General features: G+C 47.9%; 3 protein-coding genes across 3 annotated transcripts in view; 1 reads left to right on the forward strand and 2 right to left on the reverse strand.

Moving 5' to 3' along the window:
- H6PD (hexose-6-phosphate dehydrogenase/glucose 1-dehydrogenase) overlaps positions 1–21143 on the forward strand; it is a 158244-nt gene that overhangs the window by 56713 nt on the left and 80388 nt on the right. The window lies entirely within an intron of this gene.
- LOC308591038 (solute carrier family 2, facilitated glucose transporter member 5-like) overlaps positions 1–21143 on the reverse strand; it is an 86777-nt gene that overhangs the window by 23791 nt on the left and 41843 nt on the right.
- Positions 3319–17901, reverse strand: GPR157 (G protein-coupled receptor 157). The gene is made up of 5 exons (XM_081202096.1): positions 16918–17901; positions 9323–9536; positions 6679–6873; positions 5350–5633; positions 3319–4192 (listed from the first exon to the last, which is right to left on the reverse strand). Exons 1-4 carry the CDS (start codon positions 17292–17294, stop codon positions 5412–5414), a joined length of 1008 nt encoding a protein of 335 aa, XP_081058222.1. The 5' UTR covers positions 17295–17901; the 3' UTR covers positions 3319–4192; positions 5350–5411.

The raw sequence follows: 21143 nt of genomic DNA on the forward strand, positions 1-21143 counted from the left end.
GTGTTAGATGCGACCGTTATGGGAACCTATCAAAGGAAATCCAAAGCTTCCATGGTGTTAAGCAAGGCTGTGTTCTTGCCCCTATTCTTTTTAACTTCTATATAAACTCCCTAGTCGGAAAGATGGAGGAAGCAAGTACTCATTCCCCAAACCTAAATAATACACCAATCCCGGTCCTTTTGTACGCAGATGATGCGGCACTTATTTCCTTCTCTTGTGTGGGTCTAAGAAAACTTTTACGAGCTCTTACAGAGTATTGCGAAGCTGAACACCTAATAATAAATTACACTAAATCAAAAATTATGGTGTTCTCCAAGAGAAAACTCCGACATAAATGGAAAATTAATAACCAACCTATTGAGCAAGTAACATCCTTTAGATATCTTGGAATAATTTTTGATGAGAAGGGATCTTGGTGCCATCAGATTAAGAATTCCATTGTAAATGCGCAAAGATCTTCCAGAGCTATCATAAGATTCTTTTACAGAAAAGGAGGTCAATATGTTCCTGCTGCCTCCCAGGTCTTTGTTGCAAAAATACTTCCACAATTGATGTATGGCACCCAGATATTTAATTGTCAAAAACTCAAGTCCCTGGAATCTGTACAAACTAAATTCTATCGTTCCCTACTAGGGTTACCTACCTGTGTCTCTAACACTGCCATTAGGCTGGAGGTAGGTCAACTCCCTATTAATGCCAGGATATGGATTCTGAAGATTCACTTCTGGCTAAAACTCATATTTTTCCCAGTGGGAGTGGCTCCATTGACTCTACTAGACCCGTTCCAGTCTAAATGGAGATTGTCGCTTTATGAAAAACTGAGGGGCCTGGGGCTTTCCCCACAAGAACTCATAGCCTCAGGTTTTGAAAAGGCTAAAATGATGGTGAGCCAGCGAATAGGAGATGTAGAGCTTCAGGACCATATGAGCAAGATAGATAAATACCCAGCTATCCAAGATTATGGAAAAGGGTTTAATCTAACCCCATATTTGCTGGACCTACAAATCGCAAAATATAGGCGGGCGTTTACCCTTACCAGATTTGACGTATTGCCATCTGCCTTACTAAAGGGCAGGTACGAGGGCACACCCTATGCTGAACGAGTTTGTCCATGTGGTCTGAAGGAGGTGGAAACGGCTTCACATGTGTTGTTACACTGCGACCTTTACGGGGATATCAGGTTACTGTTTATCTCCCCTATCGTTCAGAAATTTCCAGGTCGATCTGAATCTCAGCGGCTGAAAATCCTACTAGGAGATAAAAACCCAGAAGTAACACTGAAAGTGGCCAAGTTCTCTGCGGCCGCGATCAAGCGGAGGGCATCAGCTGTAAAAAAGTAAAAGATCTGACCCCTGGACAAGCCCCCCCCTTTTTTTTAAGCCCATACATATACTGTAGTGCATATATGAGTATGTATATGGGTGTGTGTGTGTGAGTGTATATGTGTATTGTTTTTATGTATAATTTTACAACTTTGAATTGACACCATCATTCCCTCGTAAATTATTGCTGCCTTTTATGTTTTTTCTCTTCTTCTGGTCTATGACCGTATAAAAATTAAAAAAAAAAAAACAGAACAAAAGAACAAAACGACCTCGGCCCAGTATACCTGAAGGAGCATCTCCACCCCCATCATTCAGCTCAGACACTGAAGTCCAGCTCCAAGGGCCTTCTGGCAGTTCCCTCACTGCGAGAAGTGAGGTTACAGGGAACCAGGCAGAGGGCCTTCTCAGTAGTGGTGCCCTGTGAAACACCCTCCCATCAGATGTCAAGGAAACAAACAACTACCTGACTTTTAGAAGACATCTGAAGGCAGCCCTGTTTAGGGAAGTTTTTAATGTTTGATGTTTTATCGCTTTTTTATTATTATATTTTGTTGGGAGCCACCCAGAGTGGCTGGAGTATAAATAATAAATTATATTATTATTATAACAAAAAACCCTCCCTTCTCTTTCCTCCACAACTGCAAGATGTCTACGACAAAAGTGTCTCCCACTACATATAAAAGAACTGTGAAAAGGACTCTATGAATTGGTAGTGGGGGCACAGACATGCTTTTCCCTGTTTATTTGTTTTGCAACACAATAAAGTCTTTAATAAAAACCTTTTAAAACAAGTTTTCTGAAATCAACCATTCAAAAAAATAATTTGTTGTTGTCCTGGGTGCTGCAGTGTGGTAAGCGTGCTGAGAGTTGTTAGGAGACCTCCCAGATCTCCAGTCCCCCAAAGACTTTTATTAAGACTGATTAGGGATCAGGGATGGTGGGATTTGTAGTCCAGCAATATCTGAAAAGCCCACAGGAGCACCATCCAGAAAGGAGACTCCCTGCCATGCCTCTGCATGAGTGGCTGCTCTGGCCATTAGTAAGACAGATTAAATGGGGACGAGGGAACCTCCAAACATTGTTGGACTCCCAATTCTCATCCATCCCAGCCGCTGGCAGAGACAGTAGTTGTTGTAGTCCCACAACACCTGGAGGGGGAGCTGGTTCCCCCACTCCCAGACTGAAGCAAAGTCGAAAGCTAGAACTTCAGCCATTCTCTCCCAGGGCGGTTGATTGGATCAAGAGTCCCAGAAGTGGGTAGCGGTGAAGCCCCTCCATAGGGAGCCACCCCACACACACACCCCCGGTGCATTCCTGCAGAGGCACAGAAACTTACTGCAGCTTTTTGCCCTGGCAAGGAGAGCAGGGGGAAATCAGCCAAGCTCTTTTCCCCTGAAAGGAGGACATCAAAAGGCAGACGGTATGGCAAGAGCCAATCAGAGGAAGGAAGGTGGAAGATTCCGGGGAAAGCAGCTGTTGACAGTTGGAAGGCCCAATAAAGGCGGCCAATGTAGGAGCATATCAGAATTGTTGCCAGCACAACAGAACTGCTATAACCTGCGGCATGAGGCCAATGGCCCACCTAGACAAGCACTCGGTCTTCACAGTGGCCAACCAGATGCCTATTATGGGATGCCCACAAGCAGGCTATGAGCGCAAGAGTACTCTCCCTGCAAGAGCGATTCCCAGCATTCAGACTCATGCCAGCTCTAGCGAAATATGTTCCTGCTAAATATTCCCTCTTTCAAAGAGCCTTCTAAATCTTTATCCCAGTGGATAAATATCCTGCCTTGGATTTCAAATTTGATTTTATATATGGGCTTTTGTTGCTTTAAATATTATAATTTTTAAAAGTATCTATATAAATGTTTTTAAATATGTTCTCCTATCGCAAATCGCTCTGGGATGCCTCATGGGAAGGGGCGCACGAATCGAAATTAAAACAACAGCAACGGTAAATAAATAAATAAAGGATTTGTAGTTCTTACAAAGGTTGCTCACCAAAACGGTAGCTACTTTATTTATTCATTTCTTTAAAAAAGAAAGAAAAACCAGAAAACTTAAGGTAGCATCTCAAAGTTAGTCTCTGTCTGCTTGTTTTATTAAAAAATAATAATTAAAAAAACCACACACAAAACTCCAGTGCATAATTATGACAATTCCAACAGGAAACGCAGTCTTTTTAAACAGTGTTCACTCCACAGTCCTCTGGAAAGATACAAGTCCAGGGAGTCTCACGGGTTATATCTATTTGCACAGGAAAGCTCCACAGCGAATCGCAGACTCTTCCTCTCTTCTTTCGTCCTGTAGGAAATTTCTGAAGTGAGCACACTCTGAAAGAAAAACCCACCTCTCTGCGTGGAGACCCAACGTTCTGGCATACTGGTTTGGGCTGATGAGAGTTGTAGTCAGTCGAAAACACCTGGAGGATGCTTGGAACGCACCAGCCGCTGTAAGTCAACCAATCATGCAAAACCTAAAATCTGGAGCACTTCCGCTCTTTGGGGTGAATTCGCAACAGTCAAATCCCTTACAGGGCTTTCTCCCTCGCCTTCCTCCCTGCCTGATCCTGAAAAGAAGCCCTTGCTAAAGCTTTGAGAATTCCCCAAGTCTCTTAAAAGAAAACTACAGCACTAAAACAAGCCTTAGAGAAGGAGAATTAAAAGTGGAAGCTGGGAAGTATCTTTGCAACACCCTCACGATAAAAAAAGAGAGGGAGAGAAGTGAAAAGTCAGCTGAGGAACTGGATTCCAGAAAGGGGCACGTTCATCATAAGAGCACGCTCACCGCAGACCCGTGAAAACTTTGGCTACTTTTTTCTCAGGCAAGTAGCTCCCTCTGTAGGCACTTGGAGGCATTTCTGTTACCTGCCCAGAAAGCAAAACAAACGAAAGAGTCAGTGAGAGGAGAGCTAGTTGTGCTCAGAACATAGCTGTCAACTTACAGATTTGAAAATAAGGGACCAGCAGCCTCGAAAATAAGGGATCAGCAGCCAAAATAAGGGATTTTCAGGGCACAGGTATGTTCAACTTCTGAGCCCCTCCAAGCCAAAGGCAGAAAGCCCAGCCAGCAGCCAAACAAAGCCTCAAGCGTGGTTCCCACAGCGCAGCAACCCGGCAAAGGGGATGCAGCAAGGAAAACCACCGTCACCTCTCCGCTGGGAAGTGCTGAGCAAAGGCGAGTCCCCAGGCAACGCGGCCGATTTGATCAGCTCAGGGCATGCAAGCTCCACCCCCCAGTTGTTCTTAGACTCCTTATTGGGTGGGCAACGCAGCCAAGCAACACAGCTGGAGCCTCCCTCCTCCCTGGCTGGTAGGAAGGGAGGGAGAGGAGTTGCTTCCTTTGAAACCCTGGAAATTTAAGGGACATCAACAATACGGGACAGTAGCGGGACACAGCGCTGGGATAAGGGAGTTTCCCACCAAATAAGGGACGGTTGGCAGCTATGGCTCAGAAACATCCCTTCCATTTCCACCTCCCCTGAGGGGCATAGGAAGGAAGACACCTTCTACAGAGCCTTCAGGCAGGGGACATTCTCAGCCACCCTGGAGATGCTAGGGATCAATTCCTAAGGAGGAGCGGCAGACCATAGAGAAGGAAGTGGCTAGAGGGCACAACCTCGAAAACGGCTCCAGCAATGTAATTGGCCAGAATAGCAGCGCCATCTGCATTCTGCATCAGGGGAAATTCCGCTGCATTTTTTAAAAGTCAGGCTTCTGTTGCAGGTTGGGGGGGGGACAAGGGAAACAGGATACGTTTTGTTCACGACACTGTGCAGACGCCGCACAAAATATGAGTGAACGAAGAGCAGCTAGTCCACAGTAAATTCCCAGCGTGGAGGCAGCCTTGATTCCTTATTTTGGCTGTGAAATACCTGGCCGAGGGTTGCAGGTTTGACTCAAGTGTATACTCATTGCCACAAATGAGCACGGCTAATTGAGGTACATTCATTTCATGGGTCTGCTTTGAGTTGGGGGTAACCCCAAAGCTTTGCCAGAAGCCCTCAAAAGCTGAAAACACTCACAGATAAAATCCTGACCGGGCAAGGCCCCGTCTTCCATTGAAACAGGGGCGTTCCTTTGAGGCTCAGGAGAATTCCGCTCTCGCTTGGTCGCCTTCTCGCGCATCCCCCCAGTCCTTGGTGGCCGAATCAGGGCCCTGGGAGCGGCTCTCTGGGCTCGCCAGGGAATGCTCTGGGCTACTGGATCTCCAGCAGCACAGGGAGGAGAGCAACTTGTTCCGGACGACCCGCGTGCAAAGGACGAACATAATGCAGTTGGCGCCACCTTGGAATGTGTTACCGATGCCCTGGGGAAGGAGAGAAGCGGGCGGTTCATGAAAAAGCTCAGCCTTCATTTCATAAATTGTATACACCGCTTGCCTGTAAAAATACAACCTCAAAATGTTGAATGGTCTCTTTAAATGTGAAGGTTCATTATTGTTCCACAAGATGTGTATGTCTTTAAGGGCCAGAGCAAATATCAAGACCCCGTTTTACAGCTATGAAACAGCATAGCAGGTGCTGCTAAGTTGTGTTAATTAAGCTGTGTCAGCAATTGGGTATAGTATATAATGAGCAGCACCTAGCTCTCTCAGTAACCTTGGGAGATGGGTTGGTGGTTGGGTCATGCTTGTTGATATATTTAGTGTAAAAGGAGTTTTTGTTATTAAAACCTTGTTAAAGCTTGACTGTAAAAATACAACCTCAAAATGGTTTACACCAGGCATGGCCAACAGGTAGATCGTGAAGCGCCGAGGGCCTTCTAGCAGTTCCCTCACTGCGAGAAGTGAAGCTGCAGGGAACCAGGCAAAGGACCTTCTCGGTGGTGGCACCTACCCTGTAGAACGCCCTCCCATCAGATGTCAAGGAAATAAACAACTATCTGAATTTTAGAAGACACCTGAAGGCAGCCCTGTTTAGGGAAGGTTTTAATGTTTGATGTTTTATCACATTTTTAAAATTTTTAATATTTTAATATTTTTAATATTCTGTGGGGAGCTGCCCAGGGTGGCTAGGGAAACCCAGCCAAATGGGTGAGGTATAAATATGATGATGATGATTCTCACTCAGCCCTGAAACTGAACAGGAGCCCTTTGGCTACTAAATAACCTCTCAGCCTGACCCACCTCACAGGGTTGCTGTGAGGATAAAATTAGGCACTGCAGGGGAAGAACCGCAAACATTGCCTTGAGGTCCTTGGAAGAAAAGTTTTAATGTCACAATAAAAATAAATATTCATGTCACAATAAAAATAAGTAAGTGAAAGTCTGCCTGATAGACCTTTTGGGAACCTCTAGGATGAAGTGACCAGATTCCAGGACTTCCCACCTGCCTTATAGCTAAGTTACTCACGTGAAGTACCACCAGCAGCGGGTTCTGAACAGCAGGGGAGCTGCACAGCGTCAAGACAAATCGGATGGTGCTCCAGATTCGGAGAAAAATGAATATCACTGGGATCAGGATCAGCTTCTTATCTGCTACAGAAGTCCTCAGTTGTAAAGCCGGAGTCCTCGACAGGATAGGACGATACTCGGACAGCGCAGCATGCTTTGGGAAAGGGAAGACCACCATGAGGAGCGAGGGGAAAGCGTGGGTGGGGGCAGGATCAACTTAGCATCTGTCTCAAGGGTGGGGAACCTCAAAGTCCAGAGGCTTACTGCGGCCCCCCAAGTCTCCCTGCCAGGCCCTCACCACACACCTCACCAACCCCGATTCAGGGATGTGCTGTTGAACTCTGATCGTGCCTCTTGTTCGCTTGGATAGAGAGAGAGGCGTGCAAGAAGAGCGCATAAGTAAAGGTAAAGGGACCCCTGACTGTTAAGTCCAGTTGTGGCCGACTCTGGGGTTGCGGCGCTCATCTCACTTTATCGGCCAAGGGAGCCGGCGTACAGCTTCCGGGTCATGTGCCCAGCATGACTAAGCCGCTACAGGCGAACCAGGGCAGCGCACGGAAACGCTGTTTACCTTCCCGCTGGAGCGGTACCTATTTATCTACTTGCACTTTGACGTGCTTTCGAACTGCTAGGTTGGCAGGAGCAGGGACCGAGCAACGGGAGCTCACCCCATCGCAGGGATTCGAACACCCGACCTTCTTATCGGCAAGTCCTAGGCTCTGTGGTTTAACCCACAGCACCACCCGCGTCCCAACAGACGCGTAGAAGAGTGCATAGAAAGTAGCAAAAGGTAACATACGCTTTCATTGCTCCAGCCATCTTTGACACTAGTAGGGTTCCCATATGTCCGGAATTTCCCAGACGTAGCCGGAATGCTGCAGTCAGAAGCAGTGTCTGCACAGAAATAGGCAAAACGTCCAGGAAAATCTGGATGTATGGCAACCTATGTCGGCAATGTCGTATTTGGCGATTTCCCTTAAAAATAGCTCAACAACTTCTTTTTGTGTGATTTTGCCAAAATATGGCAACCCTAGACACTAGTCCTGCCCATACCTGGCACACGGCCCCTGGAAGATTGCCCAGAATGGAATGTGGCCCTCAGTCTGGAAATATTCCCTGCCCCATGGGACACATGAACTGCTTTGAACATTATCTCAGTAATTGTTACAACAGCCTTGTGAGGTTAGTCAGTATCAGGCTTCAATGCAGATGGGCACTGTGGGCTGAGAAACTGTGGCCTGCTTAAGGGTTGCTATAACTGATTGAGTGATTGATTGATTGATTGATTGATTGATTGATTGACTGGAGTTAGTTGCAGAGGTAAAACTCTGAACTAGGGGCACTCTTGCACCTATGTATAGCACCAGCTAGAGACCTGCTTACTAACCCACCAAACGTCTCCCTCCCTCCCTCCCTCCCTCCCTCCTTCCTTCCTTCCTTCCTTCCTTCCTTCCTTCCTTCCTTCCTTCCTTGTGTTGTCTCCCTCCTTTCCTCCAATGAGTTCAAGCAGCATACATGGTTCTCTCCTCCCCATTTCATTCTCACAACAACCCAGCAAGGTAGGTTAGGCTGAGAGGCAGTGACTGGCCCAGGGTCACCCAGTGAACTTTGTGGCCGAATGGGGATTCAAACCCTGCTCTCCCAGGTCCTAGCCAAACGCTCTAACCACTACACCCACCCCCGGCTCTCTTAGGTCCCTTAATGTCAATGGGTCAGATCTGAGCAGGACTTAGTGGGGAACACACACCCCCAGCAGCTTTGGAGGTGGCTCCGGAATATCTAAGGTGGCGTCATTCGTGCTCAAATACGGATAAGCAAAGGGAAAGACGCTGGCTTGGAACGTCTGGCGTGGAATGCAGCAGCCTGGGTCAGATCCGGTTACAGGACCGTCCTGCTGCCAACACCTGTTCCAACACACAAATCGTGACTTGTTTTTAGCCAGACGACTAGGGCAGCTGTCCGGCCCCCTGCAGAGGAAGATGGAATGGCATAAGAATCTGGAGTTATTTCTGTTGCCAGAAAATTACTCTCCACCACCAGGAAAAGCCAGAAAGAAAGAAACAAAACACACCCACCAACGGGGAACAGACACTCATTGCAAACTGAGCATAACAACATGGGCATTCTAACTGCAAAACTATTTTCATAGGTTTGGGGACTGCGATGACACCACGCAGCGGAAAAGACTGCATCTACAGGTGAAGTCATGTGCTTCAGTTCTGCTCCCCTATAAGCCCAATAAACGAAATGAAATGAATGTTGGGAGGCACACCTGGCTTTTCAGGAGAATGTGAGGGGTCCAGGTTCTGGACCTATAGGCCCTGTTGGTCTGGGATGTTGCTCTGGGAGTTCTAGTCCAGTCTCAGGCGCAAAGCTCCTCCTGAAATCAGTTCCAAGCCCTGACCCATCCCTGACTCCCCACACGAAGCCCCTGAGGTCTCCAATTTTGTGTCAACATCCCTGGTGGATGTGGCAATGATGATGACAAGAAAGCACAGCCCTTAGGCCCCAAATGGCCACTTGCATCCCTGAATCCAAGAGAAAATTCATGCTCACCCTAGACAATTAGTCTTCCCCTACCTGGAAAAAAAAGAAATACCTACCGCTCGGCTGATGTGCTTCTTTATGAGGATGTAGAAGACCGGAAGAGTCACGTAGGCCAGGATCTCCCACAGCTTCCCTGCGAGGAGCATCCACAGGATCCGATCCTCCGCCTCAATGTCGATCCAGCACCAGCCCACAGAGACATCGGAGGCGTCGTAACCGATCTTCTTCAGAATCACGGCCAACACGGTGATGACGAGCGGCACTCCCCAGCTGCAGGCAGAGAGGGAGAATAGTTAGGCATGTTTTGGTTCCAGTTCAAGAACTGTGTCGAAAAATTCATGGATAGTGACTCGATTTTGAAGGATAGCCACGTGTCCGTTTGCACAGCAATCCACAGAGCCCAAATTAGGAAGTGGGAAGACTCCCCTGTCCAACAGGCACCCTTGTCCTCTGCCCTACCACTCTCAAGAAGCACCAGGTGCCACGGTCTTCACCCTCCAAATCTTTAGAGATGACAAGCCACAACCTGAGCTGCCTGCAGAAGATCTCAAGGAGCCAGTCTGGGCGGTGGAGATACCCATTCCAGGTGGTGCTCTAAGCAGACACAATCCTTGGCGCCTGCACCTCCAGAAATCACTCTCAAGGGTTAAGGAAATCGCCTCTTAATTTCCTGCCTCCCCTTTCCTTATCATCCGGATATTCTGCCCTCCCATCCCAGAACTAGAACAGAGTTTATGAGAGGACAAGCCTGTTTGCTCAATTGTGCAAAGGCGTTATGCTGCAACCTTAGCGAGACGCAAACATTGACTTCAGCAAGACGGACTTCAGCCAGTTGACCCAAGATGTGACTGACCAACTGATGAGAAGGCATTTGATCCCAAAGCATGGGAAAGAAGTGTGTGTGTGTGGTCTATTCTAAATCTGTTGGCTAACGCTGCACGTTTAGGTTCCATCTAGCTCAGTAGTGTCTACACTGACTAGCAGCAACACAGGGGTATCTCCCAGCCCTGCCTGGAACCAAACCCAGAACCTTCTGCATGCAAGGCAGCTGCTCTACCACTGAGCTAAAGCCCTTCCCTTAAGTCGGAGGAAGCTGCCTTATACTAAGTTGTACCACTGGTCTATCTGGCTCAGCATTGTCTGCACTGACCGGCAGCAACACTCCAGGGTTTCATTGGAGATGCTGGCAGTGGAACCTGGGACCTTCTGCATGCAAAGCAGATGCTCTAACACTAAGCTGCAGCCTTTTTCTTAAGACATAGAATCTGCCATATACTAGAATAACCATAGCTGTAATAATTCTGCCCATCTGACTGGGTTGCCCCAGCCACTAAGTTAGCTCACTATTGTTGATACTGACTGGCAACAGCTCTCTGGGATTTCAGCTTCCTATGTTCGTAATCCCTCATCAACCTGCAATTCCCACCACGCCTTGGTCTGGCATCAAAACTGTTAAACAGATTGCAAAACTGGTTTACATCTGTAATGCATGCTAGGTAAAGGTAAAGGGACCTGTGACCATTAGGTCCAGTAGTGGCTGACTCTGGGGTTGTGGCGCTCATCTTGCTTTATTGGCCGAGGGAGCTTCCGGGTCATGTTGCCAGCATGACTAAGCCGCTTCTGGCGAACCAGAGCAGCACATGGAAACGCCGTTTACCTTCCCGCCGAAGCAGTACCTATTTATCTACTTGCACTTTGATGTGCTTTCGAACTGCTAGGTTGGCAGGAGCAGGGACCAAGCAACGGGAGCTCACCCCGTCGCAGGGATTCGAACTGCCAACCTTCTGATCAGCAAGTCCTAGGCTCTGTGGTTTAACCCACAGCGCCACCCGCGTCCCAGCAGCCAAATCAAGTGACTGTGAGGTGGCCAATTCCCAGACAAACAACCTAGGTGGATAATACTATCACTTTCCACTCAATGTTCCCAAGATGCTCAAACACTCCTGATTTGCTATCAAGATTAAGGCTGTTGCGTCAATTCAGAAAGCCTTAAATGCCTTGCCTCCAAAGTAACTTAAGGACCCCCTGATCCCTTATACTCCACCTTGATCACTGGTATATCCTCTGAAGGGGCATTTCTGGTGGTTCCTCACACACCTGTGAGATTAGGTTGAACTTCTCCAGGGACTGAGTCTTTCATGTGGCAGGCCCTGCCCTGTGGAACTCCCTGCTGCTTGAGGTTTGGCAGCAACCACCCCTGCCTTCTCTTGGGATATCTTTGTAAAACTCTACTTTTCAGACAGGTGTTTACAGTATGAGTTTTTCTCTTTGACCAATTGCAGTCTTATCCATGTTTTTAAATTTACATTTTACAGATACTGACTGATTTTATTATATTATTGGTATCAGGCGGGCACCATCAATGTACTGTTTTCAGCACCTGCTAAACACATTTTTGTTTAGAAAAGCCTACCTAGATGTTTAGAAAGTTGATGCGAGTTAACTTTTCAAAAGTCTTAAACTATTGTTCTTAATTTTTCTTGGTGATGATTCTATTTTTTTTGTATTTTTACAAGCAAGCAGTGTATAAACTCCATGAAACAAACAAATTTATTTATTATATCCTGCCTTCCCGCCCCCCAGACTTGGGACTCAAAGTCGCTTACACGAATTAAAACACAGATAAAAGCATTTCAGTCACATAAGCCACCTTTGGCATATGTTATGAAAGTGTGAGTCATAAATATGCAAATAAATAATGAATATAAGTTGTGCCTGGCTGCCTAAGAATCAGCTGGCTTTCTGAAAGGCCTCCCCTTTCTCCATCCAGTGATCTATAAATATGCCCTAGTCACAAGCTAAGAGGCTGACTGCTTGTTGATGTCCCTTTGCAGGTGACCAGCCCGTCTAGTCTTTCACTCCAAATCTCACTGCCAATCCTAAAGAGTTTCAAAACAAAAAAGCCTCTTACGCACTTGAGAAACATCATCGATGGGCAAGGCGCTCCAATACTGGCACCCAAGCACTTTGAGAGTTTCCAACAGACAAAGGCAACCCCCCAGGTACAAGAGTTGGGGCAGCAACACTACATTGCATTGGCTCATATCCCCCCCCCCTTTTTCCCCCTCCAAATAGCTCGTCCTGCCAAAAACCCTGTTTTCACCTTTAGCCTCCTCCCCAAATGGTCCATATTAAGGAAACCTCATCTCCAAGGAGTCTACCTGTCGTGTTTCTGCATGAGTCACTGTTCTGGGACTGTTGTTCTGCTCAGCACCCAGTGGCCGCAACAGGAGCAATGCACCTCCCAGAGACACACCAGACTTTATAGCCCACCTTTTCCTCCAAGGCGCTCAAGGCGGTGGACATGGTTCTCCACCCCCTCCTTTAATCCCAACCTGGCGAGGTAGGCAAGGCTGAGAGGCAGTGACTGGCCCAAGGTCACCCAGTGAGCTTCATGTCCGTGGGGATTCGAACCCGTGTCTCCCAGGTACTTGTCTGACACTAATCACTACACCATGCCGGCTCTCATTGTAATGGCTCTCATGACAGATTCCAGAGTTTAATTCATGGCGGAGTAGGGATTCGAACCCTCATCTCCCGGGCTCTAATCCGACACTCTAACCACCACACCACACGGGCTATCATATTCCCAGAGTTCTTTGGGTGGGGAAACGTGCTTCAAATGATTGGTATGTATGGAGTCTGGCTGGGCCAAAAGCCAGTGTAACCACCTGTTAAGCTTGTTATAGGTTCCTACCGATGGATCTCGACCGTAGAGCGCAAAAAGCATGTGCAGAGGGCAAACTTGAGTGTGGAGCTTGCTATTTTGAACTGCAGTCCCAAAGACAAAATCTGAGCCACCCAGAATGCTATCGAACTTTGCAAAAACTTGCTGCCAGTGTACAGCTACCTCCAGATATAGGTCAGGTGAAAGTGTGTGGTTTGGACAGGAAAGAGAAGCTTCTTACTCCAATCGACAGGCCTCACCTACCGAGGAGAACAGAAGCTATCCTGGGAGACATGCAAAGGTAATCTCAAGCCACACCCAAGCTCATGATGGCCAAGTTCTCAAGGAGACAGAGAGAGAGGAGACAAACATGCCAAACGGCATGTCAGCACTAGGATGGGCAGAGTTCAAATCCTTGCCAGGACAAGCACAGAACAGGTTTTCCTCCTGAGGTCCGGGAGAACGACTGAGCACACAATGCTTCCATAGCCAGACCTTTGATCCATCCAGCCTAAGAATCATGAAAATCCATCTTGCTTGCTAGGAGGAGTAGAGAGAGGGATATGCGAAGAAACCTGTACAGTGGTACCTCAGGTTAAGTACTTAATTCGTTCCAGAGGTCCGTTCTTAACCTGAAGCACCACTTTAGCTAATGGGGCCTCCTGCTGCTGCCGTGCCGCAGGAGCCCGATTTCTGTTCTTATCCTGAAGCAAAGTTCTTAACCTGAAACACTATTTCTGGGTTAGTAGAGTGTGTAACCTGAAGCGTATGTAACCCGAGGTACCACTATATTGTGCAACAGGAGGAGCCGCAGTCGTGACTCCGCCCACTTTTGCCTCTGACCCCGCCTACCACTTGTATGGGCCCCCAGAAGATCACACATAAGGGAGCGCAACCCTTGGGCTGAAAAAGGTCCCCTTTTTGACTCCTTACTTGAAGATGCCGGGGATTGAACCTGGAACCTTCTGCATGCAAAGCAGGTGCTCCACTACAGCTACATCCTCTCTCCAGGTAAATGGGCATGAGACTGCAGCTCTAGGAACCAGGCTAAGTCCACCTTGCTTCCGTGATTCTTCATCTAACAGAAATGGTTTGTGCATCTCTCCTAGGATAATATCCTGTGCTGTGGTTTTATGCTCAGTTTTAGTGCGGCGCTGTTTATTCGATTAATTGCTTATTATTTCATTTTAAGGTTTTGCATTGTAAGCTGCCTTGAGAAGTCCCAGCTCCACCGCCCCAATAAAGGGGAAGCTGGATCTATACAAAAGCAGCCTTGTAAATAAGCCCACAAAAATTACTAGCCCGCAAAATGTTTTACTAGCTCGCTGGGGGCTCAGAGAGCAGGGAAGCGCTCTCTGTCTGCTGTATTTTTGTGCCTCTGTGGAATCCCGTCGCCTATGGTGAGCGAGCGGCTGCTGAAATGGATGAAACCAGCCTTCACCAATCTGCTGCCCTCCAGATGTTTAAGACTGCAGCTCCCATCAGGGCCGTCATAATCCAAAACATCTGGAGGGTACCAGGTTAACAAAGTTGGCATTAAATTAATTGAAAACGTACGGGGGGGGGGCGAATAAAAAGAAGATAAGTAACCTATTAAACAAATACCCCCTTGCTGAACTAGATGACTTCAGGCTGAACAGCTGGCAGGCCTAAGCGTCAAAGGGTCACTGTGGTCACTCCTCGCAGCTTGGAGGCTGGCATGTGACCACTGCCCATCTCACATGGCATAATAAAGGCTTTTCTTCGACTTGGCAAATCGGCTCACAGAGGGAGGCAGGGAAGCCCCAGCAAGTGAATTAAAGCTGCTGTTTCTTTCGCTGATCCCTCCCAAGCTCTCTTGTTAGGTCACGCATTCTCACCCCACCCTGTTTCAAGGAACTGACAGTCTAAGTTCCATCAGCAGGTAAGATAAGAGAGTAGGGGGAAGGGATGGATCCTAGCTCAGCGTAAGGTCCCAGGTTCAATCCACAGCATCTCCAGGTAAGGCTGAGAATCTCTGCCTGGAACCCTGGAGAGCTGCTGCCAGTCAGTGTAAACAACACTGAGCTGAATGAACCATTGGTCCATCTCAGTATGTGAAGGGCGATGGAGAGTGCCAGAGGGGAGCAGACTACAGGCTTGTGGTTGTGGAAACTGCTTTTTTTCTTATTTTAGCAAGAACCTTGAGGTCTACCAGCTGAAGCCAAGCAGCCTGAGAGCGAGGGACTGGCCCAGTGAGCTTCATGGCTGAACAAGGATTTGAACCCTGGTCTCAGTTGGTTAGAGCATGGTGCTGACAATGCTAAGTTTGTAGTGATACGGAACGGAAGGGGGGGGCTCCTTTCCCCCTTCCTTCTAGGAACATCCGAGGCCCCGCTTATTCCTATGGCCCCGCTTTAGCCAATCACAGCCATGCATTCGTCCTGCAGAAGCTAGCTCAGGGAGCTCCTGCACGCCTCATTTCACCCCAACGTCAAAATCCTGTTACAATGTATCCATTCTGTTTCTGCTTTTGCCCTATAGTACAGAATGGGTTTGAAATCATTGAAATCTTTAGAAATTGATATAAAATCAACCGTAACTCCGATTTCTTCGCTCTTGGTGTCATTCAACTCAGTTCCCCGTGGACTCCATGATGCTATCCCTACTTCCATAATCCCCGAAGCGGCAGGTCACGTACGCAGGAACTTCTTAATCCTGTCAGATGTTTCGCCAAACCTTTCCTCTAGGCAATATTAGGTGGCAGACGATGCATATCTCTGACCCATTGTCTTGCCACCACCGGTACTCAATAAATGTGTATCTATGTATATTTCCCGCTCCGCATGTCCCCCCTCCCTCATCCGAAAATGCTAATTAATGTAATCCCACCTTTTCATAATGTATTCATGACGTGTAAAGTATATTCATGATGTAACTTGCGAAACCCAACCTTCCCATAATGTATTCGTGACGTTTCATGCACTGTATTCTGGGATATGGAGGGAAATTTCAAAAGTTCATGTCACCCCTTTCTCTCTGTTCAATCTCGCCTTGAACCTGTTGCGCAATAAACTTGGATCTTCTGCAGTTTGCTCCTGCGTCCGGCTGAGCTCATTTTCTTCCGCAGGGACCCACGGACTTAGTCCGATGAGCTGGGTGGCAGAGTAACCCCGCACCCAGATTTTAGCCGTAACAGTAGGTTTGATCCCCTTACAAAATTTCCAGCATTGAAGGGGGTTAGATGAGATGATCCAAGGGGCCCCCTTCCAACTCTACAATTCTATGATTCCCCCAAAGTTCAAGTCTGTCACTCTAACCACTACACCACACTGTGGAGAGACACCCCGGGAGCTACATAAAGAGGCGAGTTTCTGCCCAGAGAAGCTTGCATATTTCTCCTTTGGACACCAGGACTGGGCAGCGATGTGTTGGGGTGAGAAAGTCTCCTGTGCTGTATTTTTCTGCAAAAATGTTGTTCCTATCAATGAATTGGTTTGCCAGACACAATTACAATTATTAGGCAGTAGATAGGTAGCCGTGTTGGTCTGCCATAGTCAAAATAAAAAAAATTCGTTCCAGTAGCACCTTAAAGACCAACTAAGTTAGTTCTTGGTATGAGCTTTCGTGTGCATGTGTGTATCTGAAGAAGTGTGCATGCACACGAAAGCTCATACCAAGAACTAACTTAGTTGGTCTTTAAGGTGCTACTGGAAGGAATTTTTTTTTATTTTAATTATTAGGCAAGAGGAGTGGTTTACTAAATACACGGAAGATAAACTATGCCAGATTAGATCATGCAATTTGGCTCCCCAATTTATTTGCTTCACCCCGGGGGAAGGTCCCCTAAAACAAGCTTCCTTAATTCGCACCAGAAAGTTCCCTGGGGAAATTCCCCAGGAAGTTTCCTCAGTTCAAAACTTCCAGGGAAACCTTTGTTTTCCTTGCTTGGTTTTTTTTTTGCAGTGGCCCGTAAGGGGAGTCCCCGAGGACAGGGAAGATGGAGAGACGGGGAAGACCACGAACCTCACCACGTGGAAGAAGCAGAGGAGGCTGGTCCCCGTCGGCGATCCCTGCACGATGCTGATGTAGAGGTACAAGGCGATGGCCATCGTCCAGAAGAAGGAGCTGGTGTTGGAGAAGGTGGACACGGCGCCCTGGGCCACGCATTCCCACGTGGACGAGCCGAAGTCCTTCAGGGCCCCGTAGAAGTAGGAGGCGGCCGAGAGGAGGTCGGCCAAGGAGAGGTAGAGCAGGAGCTGCCGGGGCCGCGTCCGCAGCTCGGGCCACAGCGCGTGGGTGCCCACCAAGAGGCTAGACCCCAGGAAGGAGAGGGCGCACGAGACCAGCACCGTCACCCTCTCGAAGGGGTACAGCTCCGTCTGCAGAGCGCCGTGGGGCATGGCGGAAGGAGAGGCTGGCCTGGCCGCAGAGGCAAGGGGTCGCAGTGGGGCGGGGGGGGGATCTCAGCAGGGCAAATCAGGGCAGGAGAAGGAAGGAGTTAAGAGAAAGGAAGGACGCGCAGTGGGAGACGAGGAAGGAAGGGGCGCAACGGGGGGAGAAACTTAAGGAAAGTGAGGAGGGGAGGGCTGTCTTTGCAGGGAAGGCGGAAAGAGAGCGAGAGCGAGCGAGGGGGACCCGGGAAAGTGAAAGGGGAAGAACGCGGGGGAGAGCCCGGGAGCGCCTCGGGAGTTCAAAGGAAAGGGAAACAAAGCGCGGAGGGAGGAGCCGGCTGCGGACTCCGGCTGAGGCTCCCAGAGGCAGAAGGCAGAGCAGGCTCCGGCTCCGGGTCTCGGCTACGTCCCGCCCTGCCGCTCCTCAAGCCCCGGGCGGAGGCCTCGACGCCGCGTCCCCTCCCACCCAGGCCGGGGGCTGCTGGCTGGCTCCTCCTTTCGCGTCCCTGCCTTGCTTCGGAGCGCCGTAATCAGCGGACTGGATGGAGTCGGCTGTGCCGGCAGATGCCTCCCCTCTTGAAGTGGCCCAGCCCCTTCCCCCCCCCCAAGCTGAGTTTCTGAGCATGCACAGAGCGCCCTCTAAGACAGCAGCACCAGCACCGTCCTATCTTTACCATGTGGACTATGTTATATGTTTTCTTAATTTGTTTGTATAAATACAGTCATTATTTACTTAATTTCACTGTCTGTTTTATTATTCGTTGGATTAATTATTTATTATTTCGTTGTTTTAATAATATCTACGGGTTATCCCAGGCTGCAATCCTATTATACCTGCTTCCGCGGGAATAAGCCTCAGTGTAAATCAGTGGTACTGACTCGCGCATTGTCTCGGCTGTATTTCAGAGCATGCATTCTCCACTTCGACCTCTAGATGTCAGCATTGTCCCAGATCAAGCTCTCAGAATGCAAACATGTGCCAGAGCTATTATCATTATATTATGCTGAACCTTACAACAAACCTGTAAGGAAGGCCAGGGCTACTGTTGTGCTAAGGTTCCTGCCTGCATGCTTCTTACAGGCATTTGATTCTCCAGTGTGAAAACAGAATTATGGAAAAGATGGGCCATTCGCCTGAGTCAGCAGGGCTTTTTTGTGTTCTTAATTTCTCTCCAGATTGTAGTTTGGAGTGGCGGGGAGCAGATGGAGAGTAGTCTATTTAAGGCAATTTAGTGAGTTCCTGGGATAATTGAGATCCCAACCAGGACAGATACTTACAGTGGAATCCTAATAATTTCCCTGGACTTGCAGGGTTAACTCTTCCCTCCCCAGCTGCGACTCCCTCCCCTGAAAAACTGCCACCTCTGGGTCACAATTAGGATCGAAAGTAGCCTTTTAGCAGATGAATTCTTTTCATCGGGAGGAGCAAGGCGTGGAGGAGTTAAGATGTTATCGGCAAGATGCATCCGGACTGCATGCTGGTTGTTCCCCACCCCTCATTTAGAGATAAGCGACAGATTACCCGAACTAAAATCTAATCAGTATTGATTTGTTTTAGCTTCTTCAAACAAAAAGGGGAGTGAGATGTGTGGATAGTTTTTATGCTGCAGTCCCATGGTGGGGAACCTTTTCCTCCCTAGGGCCACATTCTATTCTGTGTGAGCTTCTGGGGGCCACAAGGCAATGATGATGGGGGAGGGGGCAGACTTTTTGGCCAGAGGCAAAAATACCAAGGAATGCTAATTTTACCTTTGCAAGATAGTCTGTTTCCACACACATTTACACACCACTCTCTGTCCTCCCCTCAGGCCAGAAAGAGGTACAGTGGGAGAGCTTCATTAACTATGAACCCCCAAATTCTGGGGGGATACCTAGGACCCCAATTTGAGTATCAGTTACTCAGTTTGGGGGGGACATACAAAACACAGGGTTTTTGTTACCAAATCCTACAAAACTTTGGCACAGGATTCAGATTTTGGGGTTTGTAGTTACTGAAGTGTCTTAAAAAGCAGAGACATCACCTTGCCAACAAAGGTCCGTATAGTTAAAGCTATGGTTTTCCCAGTAGTGATGTATGGAAGTGAGAGCTGGACCATAAAGAAGGCTGATCGCCGAAGAATTGATGCTTTTGAATTATGGTGCTGGAGGAGACTCTTGAGAGTCCCATGGACTGCAAGAAGATCAAACGTATCCATTCTTCAGGAAATCAGCCCTGAGTGCTCATTGGAAGGACAGATCCTGAAGCTGAGACTCCAAGACTTTGGCCACCTCATGAGAAGAGAAGACTCCCTGGAAAAGACCCTGATGCTGGAGAACAAGGAGAAGGGGACAACAGAGGACGAGATGGTTGGACAGTGTTCTCAAGGCTACTAACTTGAGTTTGACCAAACTGCGGGAGGCAGTGGAAGACAGGAGTGCCTGGCGTGCTCTGGTCCATGGAGTCACGAAGAGTCGGACACGACTAAACAACAACAGTTACTGAAGCTCGATCAGTTACACATTAAGTAACAGGTAAAAGCAGTCCAGGAAGGTGCAAAAAAGGGCAAAAAGATGCAAAAAAGATACAAAAAAAGGTGCAAAAAAGGGCCTAGGGAAGTGAGTGCTATGGTCAGAAAGGTCTGGAGAGCTGCATTTTGAGTCTGACGTTCCCCACTGCTGATCTAGTTGCTTGGTGGCACTGAATTTAGTTGTAATTGGGTGGAATCAGGAGTTTCTACCTTTGTTTAAGAGATAACAAAGTTCTCATCTAGCCTCCTGACTGGTGCGTCCTCTGACACCCTTCCACAATGAGAAATGTTTGCCTTGCCTGCTATCCTGTCCCTGACATTTAATCTGATCAGTCCCATTGGCTCCAAGAGTCATTTCTTTCCAGACAGTCAGAACTTAGGTAAGTCAGATATCAAGCAGTAGAAGAATTATTTTCCTCAATCTTTTTTTTTTAAGTGAGTACGGTTGCCAACTTTTCAATCAGCCTCTGTTGCTCTGCCTTTAACAGCAGCTTGATCTGCAGATATGTGCTTAATTTTATACCTTGAGACAGCTTACCTGCTGGGTTTTTACAGGACAGGTTACTATAAATTACAAATGGGGAGGAATTTCTTCAGCCCACTTTTTGCAGGAAATATTTTTTTTCCAGGGGGCCGGAATCAGTGTCTACATTGCCTGTAGATCAGGATGCAACTCCCATGCAGTTTAATCACCTCTCTGGTATTTGCAAGTCAGTTTCGGTGCATTACAAAAATATGCATCTCACGTAAAAAATGTGCACAATGCATTTTTTACCGATGAATGAACTGAAAAGGCATATTTTCTATTTTCAAAGGGTTTGTACAAGAGGAATGAAATTTAAATACAGAGGTTTTTTTCCTTTCAAAACAGCACAAAAGACAAAAGAGTAGCACCAGGGAAGATCAAGAATGAGGGCTGACCTGAATACAGTGGTACCTCGGGTTAAGTACTTAATTCGTTCTGGAGGTCTGTTCTTAACCTGAAACTGTTCTTAACCTGAAGCACCACTTTAGTTAATGGGGCCTCCTGCTGCCGCTGCGCTGCCGGAGCACGATTTCTGTTCTCATCCTGAAGCAAAGTTCTTAACCTGAGGTACTATATCTGGGTTAGCAGAGTCTGTAACCTGAAGCGTATGTAACCCGAGGTACCACTGTAATCCTTAGACCCGTGGTTTTCAACCAGTGTGCCATGGCACCCTGGGGTGCCTTGACTGGTGGTCAGGGGTGCCATGGGCAACACTGGCTTCTGACCCTCTTTTGTTCCCTCCCTCCTCTGATGCCCTCTCACATTTCTGCCTCCCCAAGGCTTGCACAGCTGTTCGTTGCCGCAGCCCTGGCTATAAGCTCCGCA

Source organism: Podarcis bocagei (assembly GCF_964188305.1).
Source record: "Podarcis bocagei genome assembly, chromosome: 7".
NCBI lineage: Eukaryota > Metazoa > Chordata > Lepidosauria > Squamata > Lacertidae > Podarcis > Podarcis bocagei.